Consider the following 10,705-nt stretch of genomic DNA (forward strand, 5'->3'; position numbering starts at 1 on the left):
CAGCTGAACCTGGTCAAGTAAATAAGAATGTTCAACTCAGGAAAGCATCACAGGTAGTGACTGCGGTGATCCAACCTGCAGGAAAAGCGGTGACATCATGCGGTGTCGTGCTAGGTGTGTGCTGGTGCACCTGTGTGGTTGTGTAGAGAGCAGAAGCCCATGGCTGACACGGGTGCTCAGGTTACAATACAGTAAAACTGGATTTGCTCCATGTCATATTTTTGCATGGTAGTATTGTGTAAGAAATGTTGAGGTTCATTTTTATTTAAAAAAAAAAACAAACTTTTTTTTTTCTTTCTCTTTTCCAGCTGACTCCAGCGCCTCTGCCTTCTGTGTGTTCCTATAGCCGGAGACATGACCTGACACCCTGATGAGCGCTTTCAGGGCCCTGGGCTGACTAGCCAGTGCACCATGGAACTTAAAGTATGGGTGGATGGAGTCCAGAGAATTGTGTGTGGGGTCACCGAAGTCACAACGTGCCAGGAGGTCGTGATAGCCTTGGCTCAAGCAATAGGTATGTGAGCTCAGGACTGTTGGAGCAAACAGCACCCTGCCCTTCCTGTGTGCGTGTGTGTGTGTGTGTATGCACACACATGTGTATCTTAGGTGTAGGTCTCTGGTGGGGAGTGTCCATTCATTTCCATAGTGGATTGCATGGACACACCTGGCTCCTGGTTGTTGGCCAGTGCTGGACACCTGTGAGGATGCTTGTTCTCTGTTTTTCCCTAGCTCTCCATCAGCTTGAATCTAAAATCTGCACTGCCTTCTGTGGTGTTGATCCTAATCTGTTGATTCCTTTGGTCACAAATGGTGTTTTGTGTGTTGGTTCGTTCATTCATTCATTCGTTCACACAGAGAGCTCTTCCACCTGTTGGTTCTCTTGACTGCAACACCCAGAGCTGGGCCAGGCCGAGCCAAGATCCGTGAGTGAAGGAGCCCTGGCACCTGAGCCATCCTTTGCTACCTCCCAGGAGCATTAGCAGGGAGCTGGATCAGAAGGGACAATAGTCAGGACTCAGGCCAGCACCCACGGGGATGTGGGTGGCCCCAAGTGGTGGCTTGATGTGCTGTGCCACACCCTTGTCCCAGGATTGTATGTTTCTAGTTCCCAGAATCTCTAAACAGGGGGAGGAAAATTCTATTTGTAAGCTGACTACTATCAGAAAAGAAGACGCAAATTAAGTAACAAGATTCCTCCTCAAAATATATGGTGTGTTTTTTAAATTTTCCACAGCAAAGATGGTTCTGTTTGATTTTCCCATTGCAATGCTCCCGTTCCTTCCAATTATTTCAAGTTCACCGTTACCATAGATCATGCATGGTTACTTCCTGGAGGTCCTGGGATTTTGATGAGGGCATACACACTAGCCTAGTAAAGCCAGTAACGTAGACTGCAGTTTACATTTGTGTCTTAAGCCCATCATTTAGCCAACGTGCATTAAGAGGAAACTGGGAGCCAAGCACAGTAGCCTAGTGGCTGAAGTCCTTGCCTTGCATACGCCAGATTCTCATACAGACACCAGTTTCTGTCCCAGCTGCTCCACTTCTCTTCCAGATCCCTGCTTGTGGTCTGAGAAAGCAGTCAAGGACAGCTTAAAGCCTTGGGATCCTGCACCCATACGGGAGACCCGGAAGGAGCTCCTGGCTCCTGGCTTCAAATCAGCCCAGCTGTAGCCATTGTGGCCACTTGGGGAGTAAGCCAGCAGACATAAGATCTTTATCTCTGTCTCTCTTCTCTCTGTAACTGATTTTCCAATAAAAGATAAATAAGTCTTAAAAAAAAGGAAACCATGGGTCCTGCACCATGTTAGATGGTGCCTCTTTGTCTGAGGTTTATTTTAAGCCTTGCTGGCTGACAGAAGGTGGAAAGCATGCCAAGTGAGCTAGGGCACTGCGGCAGAATGGTAGAGGTGACTGTGCCACCTGTGGCAGACCCATGGCCAGCAGTTGACCAGGCTGCGTTACAGAAAGACAGGCGTTGCTTGAATGCTGACATCTCTTGATGCTATAGCGCACACACACAATCAAGGAATACTGCAAGCCCTCGGCTTGTACATCTGATGAAATCTCTTTGCACTTGAGACTGCTAACTGTGGTGCCGTCTCCGGTGTCACAGGCAGAGGACACAAGGTCCGAGGAGAGGACGCAGCTGACATGCTGGGCAGCGGAGCCGTACGTACCAGCCCTGTGTCCTCCAGAGCAGGGGGCACGCATGGGATGCTTTAACCTTGCAGATGTGCCACGTGGTTGGGGGTGTAATTACACTCCTTTTGAATGTGGAAACCATTGGGACCTTTATTATTATTATTATTATTATTCCAAAAACTGCATCCAGGATGTTAAGGCTTGCTTTTTCACTCTCCCTGTTTGCCTGGGCATTTTGATGACAGTGAGTGATTCTTGTATGTCATTTTATTTGATTTCTCAGAACTTTTTTTCTGGAGGGCTTATTTGAAAGGCGGAACAACAGGGTGGGCGGGGAGGGGGAAGAGAGACATCTTCCATCTGCTGGTTCACTCCCTAAATGGCCACAACAGCCAGGGCTGGGCCACATCAAACCTAGGAGACTGGTCTCTCATGTGAGTGGCAAGCGCCCAAACTCTTGGGAAAGCATCATGATTTTTTTCCAGGCACACCACCAGGGAGCTGTATGGCATAATAAAAACAGGCAGGACTGGAACCACCTCCAGTATGCAATGCCTGCACCCCAAGCTGTGGTGGAACTTTCTGGTGCCACAATGCCAGCCCCCACCCCCATCCAAACATTTTTAAATTGTATTGTCTCACTTAACTCTCTAAACCACCTTATCCAGGAAGGAAATACTGGTGGCGCCCCAGAGAGAGGAGGATGAGGTTACAGGACATTTAATGATTGGTTCACATCATGCAGATAGGTGATGGAGCCAGACTGAGTTCAGCCGCACAGTTCTAGCACCCTGATCCCACTGCTGAGCGGCTTTACACACCATGGGAAATTGCTTTGGAAGGACTGAAGTGAAACGATAGTCATGACAGCAGCAGCATAGCAAGCAAGCCCCTGTGCCATACCGATAAACTGTCCTGAACTAACATCTGTGAGGTGTGGTCAGTGCTGAGGAATGCCTGACCTTCAGCATCAGTGGGACATTTTAGATGTGAAGAATCTGCCACTCACCCAGGAATTTATTCACCCAGGCTTGAATCCCTCTCCCAGTATCCCACATGGGTGCTGGTTCCATTCCCAGCTGTTCTGCTTCCTGTCCAGCTCCCTGCTAATGCACCTGGGAAAGCAGTGGATGGTAGCACATGTGCTTGGGCCCCTGCCACCCACGTGGGAGAGGAGGATGGAGTTCTGGGCTCTCAGTTGTGGCCTGGCCCAGCACCAACCTTACTGCACATTTGGAGAGTTAACCAGCTGATGGAAGAACCTTTTATTCCTCCTTCCTTTCCCTCTTTCTCTGTAACTCTACCTTCCAGATAAATCTTAGACACACACAAAACCTCTACTGGCCACCAAAGCTATGACTAGCAGCTGCCCCTAAGGTGCAGGTGTCCTTGAAGGAGGGGGCAATGGTGCTTATGGCAGTCTGACTTCCTGTAAGCTGCTTCTGAACTGCGAAACACATGGTCCTGTTTACACACCCAGGGCTCAGAAACTCATGAAATTTGAAAAAGAAAACATGGCAAGCAAATCAGCAGCTGTAGATCCCGATAGAGCTGCCGGCTAGCTGCTCAGGGTGTTTGCGACTGATTTTCATAACATTAACTGCTCATGTGCCAAAACAATCCATCTGACCCACCTACCATATGTGAAAATATATTGGTTTTTCAAGCTTTAGGATGTAACATTGTCTTTAAAATTATATCCTACTTCCATAACCACTTGTGAGAGTGTACCTGTTTTTAAACTTAAATAGATGTGATTTTATTGTTTTACTTTTTAATGATACCGATTGGCTTTGTTTTTGTTTTAAGGGGAATCTTTGAAACCATTACTATGAGAACTAAACCCAGCTCCTCCTCTTTAAACCCCTCTTCTATATACGCCCTCTTGAAGGGTTGCCTGTCTCTAGCGTGAGCTGGAGGCTGGCCGGGCCCCCTTGGGGAGACAGAGGAGATGCAGGCAGCTGGCTTGAACTGGGTCTCTTGGGTTAAGCAGAGGCCCCCTTCCTCCCTAGCACTGAGGTGCAAGGAAAGCAGAAGCAGTTGTGCAGTTTATTCAGGCTTCAAGACTCCACCTAGCTTCTGGGCCTGCTCTCTCACAACTGGCAGAGGAAGTTCTCTGGTCCCTGTGTTTGCCCTAGAAATAAACTTTGTTCAGTTTTGCCCAAGAGGCAAAGTGCAGGACACTTGGGCATTCCACAAGAGCATAAGGAGATGTTCAGGCTCCAAGTTCACAGTTGAAAAATTACAGCCTGTCCTAAGTGTCTGAGCAGTTCACACCTGGAGTTTTACATCTTGAAAAGGTTTGGCGTCTTCATTAAAGGCTTACAGGCAACATGGGGTGAGTTCTGGAGCTCGCCCCTGGGTACTGGTGAGGAACACAGAACAGGTGTTGGGATGAGTGCTTTAGACACCTGCATCTCAAATTCAAGTGCTTGGGCTTGATTCCCAGCTCTGGATCCTGACTCTAGCTTCCTCCTGCGGGAGACCCTGGTCATGGCTCAAGTAGTTGAGTGCCTCTCACCCATGTGGGAGACTGGCCCCAGCCCCCGCCACTGTGGGCATTTGGGAGTAAACCAGGAGATGGGAACTCTAAGTGTGTGCTCTTTCTCCCTGTCGGTCTGTTGCCTCTCAGATAAATAAGCATCAACACACAGCTATCCAGTGGCATCCTCTGTTGCATTCCCGGCTATTCCATATCCCATTCTGACTCCCTGGATTGTTATCCCATTTGTCTAGGTCGAACTGGAAGGTATACTCTCATAGAGAAATGGAGAGATACCGAGAGACACCTGGCGCCTCACGAGAACCCCATTATATCCCTGAACAAGTGGGGGCAGTACGCTAGCGATGTCCAGCTCATCCTGCGGCGCACCGGGCCGTCCCTCAGCGAGAGGCCCACTTCGGACAGCGTGGCTCGGGTTCCCGAGAGAACTTTGTACTGGCAGAGCTTGCCGCCCTTAGCCAAACTGAGGCCCCAGATTGACAAGTCGATAAAAAGGCGAGAACCCAAAAGGAAATCGCTAACATTCACAGGAGGTGCCAAAGGATTAATGGACATTTTCGGAAAAGGCAAGGAAACGGAATTTAAGCAAAGGGTGCTGAACAACTGCAAGACGAGTGCAGACGAGCTCAAGAAGTTGATCTGCCTGCAGACAGAGAAGCTGCAGTCGATCGAGAAGCAGCTGGAGTCCAACGACATAGAAATACGATTCTGGGAGCAGAAATACAGCTCCAGCCTCGAAGAGGAAATTGTCCGCCTGGAGCAAAAGATCAAAAGGAACGATGTAGAAATTGAGGAGGAGGAATTTTGGGAAAATGAATTACAGATTGAACAGGAAAACGAAAAACAGCTGAAGGATCAGCTCCAAGAAATACGACAGAAGATCGCAGACTGTGAAAGCAAACTAAAGGACTACCTGGCTCAGATCCAGACCATGGAGAGTGGACTCGAGGCCGAGAAATTGCAGCGGGAAGTGCAGGAAGCCCAGGTCAATGAGGAAGAGGTCAAGGGGAAGATCGGCAAGGTCAGGGGGGAGATCGACATGCAGGGGCAGCAGAGCCTGCGGCTGGAGAACGGCATCAAGGCTGTGGAACGGTCCCTGGGACAGGCCACCAAGCGGCTGCAGGTGAGAGCACTTCCACCCACGGGCGTTTCCTGTCTTTATAGAAAACTCCATCCTTCACCACCGTCTCCCCCATAGGTAAAGGGTTAAAAGTAAATCCTAGCTTTGCTTAGAAGTCTCCTAGACTCCTTGTGACTTTCGGACTGGCCTTGGTGAGACCAGACCAGGGGGGTGCCAAGGCCACGCCGCTCCTCGCTCAGTGGGAGAGGCCTCTGCATGGAGGCAGGTAGTACAGCACAGGGCAGCTGGACCTGGCCCGTCGTGGTGAGAGGGCCAGTGTGACCTCTTAGAAGCTGGAAGGGGTGATTGAGGACTGTGGGGCTGGTTGACTGCCTCTCAGTCACTTCTCAGTTGTTGTCAATCCCAGCTGTGTTCCAGATGTTCATTCCAGTGACCCCTTCCCACTCTACCCTCCCCAGCCATCCTTTGCTTTCCCAAGGACACAGATATGAAGTCTCCGCTCCAACTTCTGCCCTCACCGGAACACGGAGGGAAACGCTGCTATTTCTCCACCCACATGCTGCTGACTGTTCAGCTTGTTTCCTGGGTTCCCATCCGATCCCACGAAGACACTGTGATTGTGTCATAAGGGTTTCAAAGATGTGTTGGTCTCTAACCCATGGGATGGGAAACTGACATGATGGACACCAGTGTGGCTGTCTGTGCTTTTAATTAGAATGCAGATAATGATCAAAGCAGCTTAAAAAGGAAGTCCCATTGAAGCTCTGTCTTTAGGCGCACACTCAGCCACGTTCCCCGTGCTGCTGTGTCAGGGCCAGTTTCCATCATGGGAGGCAGTTGTGTTGGGCTGTGGCTGGTCCTTACTGTCCTGACTAGCCTGGGCCAGTAGCCTCTGGAGCAGTCTGGAACCTGAGAACCAGATGTTCACATGGCACCTGCACATGCTCAGGTGTGAGGTGAGCAGCTTCACAATAGGACAGGTTCCAAAACAGAGAAAGCTGAGGTTCCAGAGACAGCCAGTGTGATCTCCCTTCCTGGTGAGTAACTGCAGTGACCATCAGGAATCTGTCACACACAAAGCCCTGAGTCCTTTGAGCACTGCAAGGAGCTTGTGCTTGGGAGCCGACATTTGCCAGAAATACCACCTCGTGGCAAGCCACCTCCAGCAACTCCCGCCGACAGGCCCCTGATGATCAGGTAACAAACACATCACTGCTCAGAAAGTGGAGAAGACAACCACTTGCTTCTGATGTCTGCTCCACCACCCCGCAGGTGCTCAGACTCGCTCAGCCTGGGGGGGTTGGCCAGTGAGGAGCAGAGCTCCTCCACTGTGAGAGGCCTCTTGTGATTTGGACAACTTTCTGGCTGCCCAACCTTGATGCCCCATCCCAAAGAAAAGCATCACATTTAAGAGGACAGATTGAAGACGCCGTTCTCTGTCCCATGCCATGCAGGGGATTCCCATCTGTGACGGAGCTCTTGAGGGGCGGCAGGTCTCCCGCGGTCACTCCCAGGAGCAGGCGCGTGGTCACCAGCATGTCTTCACCTAGCTGGTGGTGACGGTAAGTCTGAAAACAATCATTTCCATCTAGGACAAAGAACAAGAACTGGAGCAGTTGACTAAAGAGCTGCGACAGGTCAACCTCCAGCAGTTTATCCAGCAGACAGGGACAAAAGTGACCGTGTTGCCAGCTGAGCCCATCGAAATAGAGGCATCCCACGCAGACATCGACAGAGGTAAGAAGCTAGTGGCTGGGCTTCCCCTCTTTGTTTGCACTGGTTAACTTTGGATTATTCTGCCATTCACACCTCTTTCTGTCATGTGGGGGCATAATTCCTGAGCCTTGGGACGACCTGTAACATCAGTTTGTTTACTTGCTTAGGTGACCATGCACTTAACTAAATAAACCTCCTGTCATTCATTTTCATCTGCTGCTTTTTTAAAAAGTATTTATTTATTTGAAAAACAGAATGGGAAAGAGGAAGACACACATAGGAAGAAAGATTAAGAGAAAAAGAGAGATCTCTCTCCCATTTGCTGGTCATCCCTTCCATCCTCCAGATGGTCACTACAGGCCAGGCTGACCAGGCAGAATCCAGGACCAAGGCCCCCCCACGCAGGCGCCGCCTTCCTAGGCTTGTGAGTTTAGGAAGACTGGAAGCAGAGTAACTGATTGCAACTTGAACTCTTTTCTTCAGAGGGGGCAGGTTAACTCACTGCGCCACCACACCTGCCCCCTAAGTGCTGCCTTTCCCTGGATGATCTGTAAGTCCCAGCCCACTGACTCGGACTGTAGCTGCTGCTTCTCCTGAGTCTTGATCAGTGCGCACTAGCTTAGAAGCCATTTCCAGATCCATACATGCACGTGGTCTGAACAAGCAGTAAAGAGACACAAAAGGCCCATCCTTTTCTAAGATCCTTCCCTGTCCAACTCAACAAAAGCTGACTTGTCCAGTAGACTTCTCGAGTCAGGCATTTGGTGTAACCACTAAGGTGTGACATCCCCGGTGTCCCAGGTTGGGGTGCCCGAGTCTGAATCCTGGCTTCGCTTCTGATTCCAGCTTCCCTGGGAGACATTGCTGGATACCTGCCTCCCATGTGGGGCACCTGGAATAAGATCTAGGCTGCCTGTGGCCTGGCCCAGCCCCAGCTGCAGGAGCATCTAGAGGGTGAACCAGCAGGTGCAAAGTCTGTCTTTCTCTCGCTCTGCCTTCACATTAATCATTGACCAAATAAGGTTTGCTCTGAGAGGGCTCCCCTCTTCTCCAGCCCTGGGCTTTGTGATCTCCCTTGTGGGTCCCTCAGGGCAGGAAGCAGTCACACTGGCCTCATGGCTGAGCCTTGCAAGGTGATGGCATTAACCAAATGACTTCGTGTTTGCTGTTTAGAGCCAACATTCCAGTCTGGGTCCCTGAAGCGCCCTGGGTCCTCTCGGCAACTGCCCAGCAACCTGCGGATTCTGCAGAGCCCTGTGTCGTCTGGCTTTAACCCTGAAGGCATATACGTCTAAGGACAGCTTCCTTGAGATGAGAGACCAGCAGAGGTACCAAGGATGGTCGGGTCCCTTCTGTGATGTGTGCCAATAATGAACAGAGGACATAATTTCTTTTCTCTCTCTTAAACCGCATACCACTTGGAGCCAAATCCTGTGCACTGATGTAAAGGACAGAGGCTGTGTCTTCACATGCGCTGTTGCCCTCCAGCACAGCCGTCAAGCAAAGCCTTCATTTTTATGTGTAGCATTTTGAGAGCCCTGGAGAAGTATTATTCTGTGTGTACACATAAATAAACTATGACTTTTAAGAGTCAAGAGACACGGGTGACCGGCTTAGTTTAATTTATTCCATTTCATCAATTAAGGTGTGAATGTCCATGTTGCAATATTTTGGTATCTTGACTTTTATCCCATGACTTAATTAATGTTGAGTGTTTTGTGCTTCCAACTCTGTGTGCCCGTTGCCAGACTCCAGCCACACATTGCTGGCTTAGGGCTGCCCACGTGTTGCGGGGTGCTCCGCCAGAAGAACCCCCTTGCCTCCGAGCCAGTGCCTCCTTAGGCATAATCATCGGGATCGCTTTTTTTTTTTTTAAATGTGGAATGTGACTTTTTCTCTGCATCAGTTCCCAAATATGTGAGGGCTCAACATCGCATACCAGAAGTATTTTTCCATGAGGTCAACTGTATGTGTAAAAAGGTTTGCAGTGTTTCAGATACGGTAGAAGAAAAGGGATGTTGTGGAGCTCGAAGCAAAGCTGGGCGTGGACTGTCCCAGTCAACAGGTGTTCTGTTCCTGCCCTGCCTTGTCGCCGTCTCGTGGGCCCTCGGAACCGACCCTCGCTTTGAAGAGATGGACCTGTGAGGGCCAGGGCGGCGAGCCCCAGCTGAAGTCAGCGGACACCTCTCCGAAGAGCCCACTGTCTACCTGTGGACCACACGCGTAGCGTGGCTGGCTGTGACGTCTCCCCACGGACAGGGGGAAAGTAGATTACAGTGAAGTACCCTTTACAAGGGAAGGGGAGCCAGGTTTAGCAGATGTTTTCATTTTTGTTGGACTTTTAACAGGACACCAATCTCCCATCTTCAAATATATTGTTTTACTTATGAAACCAAAAATGAGTCGGCACGTTTCCTGTGAGCGGGTGGCGTCTTAACTCACTTCCACAAATAATGCTTAGACACGAGCTGTCACACAGCTCCCAGCCATTTTCCCATTCCCTCTGAGCAGATTTGGTACATGTACGATTAAGACATTACTCTGAAAGTTAAAGTCGTTTTTAATTCTGGAGAAAATACACTCTCTGCATTCTTTCCACACAATAAAGTAAAAGTGGGTTAATAGAGTAATGCCATAGTAACAATAAAAAGATATGTCTTATGCATGAAGGCGATTTTGGATGTTTTCATATAGTTGACTTATTTTTGGTTTAATGAATGCTGAGAATGCTGCTTTATTTAGGTTTCCTATGAAAAATTTTGAGAATGGCTGTTAAAATATATATATAGAAGCTTCTAGAGAATTCAAACAATGCAGTATTGCCTTTTCTTGTCCAGCTAAATAGTGGACCTCAAATGAATATATTGTTTTCTCTGGGTTCTTGGAGTTACGGAATTTATCTTGCCATTATACTGCTTCACAAATAACTTGGGAAATAAATGATTCTTATCTAAGTAACCAAAACATGTATACATTTGCTCTCAGCTTTTAAGTTATTTCATATCTACCTATGTTTTTAAATTAAGATAATTTAAAAATCGAAATAATTCATAGCTTTTGTGATGCTAGTGATTTCTGTATGCCCAGTATATGCCTTATTTTTAAAAAGTCCCATCCAATACAGTCATGCTGTTGTTCAGAGACATTGAAACCTTGTTCACAAAGAAACACGTTTTCTAAATTGTGCTCTATTGAAATCAGAAATGTTAAGCTGTGCAGTTAACTTAGAGCGATGCCTTTGCACGCCGTGGCCGTGGCAT

At 48.8% G+C, this 10,705-nt stretch overlaps 1 protein-coding gene across 1 annotated transcript; it reads left to right on the forward strand.

Moving 5' to 3' along the window:
* The first annotated feature begins 318 nt into the window (after positions 1–318).
* RASSF8 (Ras association domain family member 8) lies at positions 319–10,406 on the forward strand. Its single transcript, XM_040987437.1, has 4 exons — positions 319–514; positions 4,882–5,771; positions 7,322–7,466; positions 8,619–10,406. Exons 1-4 carry the CDS (start codon positions 412–414, stop codon positions 8,738–8,740), a joined length of 1,260 nt encoding a protein of 419 aa, XP_040843371.1. The 5' UTR covers positions 319–411; the 3' UTR covers positions 8,741–10,406.
* The last annotated feature ends 299 nt before the right edge of the window (positions 10,407–10,705 follow it).

Source organism: Ochotona curzoniae, unplaced genomic scaffold, assembly GCF_017591425.1.
Source record: "Ochotona curzoniae isolate NIBS_2020 unplaced genomic scaffold, NIBS_Ocur_1.0 contig_4645, whole genome shotgun sequence".
NCBI classification, from domain to species: Eukaryota; Metazoa; Chordata; class Mammalia; order Lagomorpha; family Ochotonidae; genus Ochotona; species Ochotona curzoniae.

What these genes read in the sequence shown, in the direction of transcription:
- RASSF8 (XM_040987437.1), top strand. Translation starts at nt 412, where the DNA reads ATGGAACTTAAAGTATGGGTGGATGGAGTCCAGAGAATTGTGTGTGGG. An exon ending in AGCCTTGGCTCAAGCAATAG is followed by an intron (nt 515 to 4,881) that starts GTATGTGAGCTC and finishes CCATTTGTCTAG; the next exon opens with GTCGAACTGGAAGGTATACT. An exon ending in CCACGCAGACATCGACAGAG is followed by an intron (nt 7,467 to 8,618) that starts GTAAGAAGCTAG and finishes TTTGCTGTTTAG; the next exon opens with AGCCAACATTCCAGTCTGGG.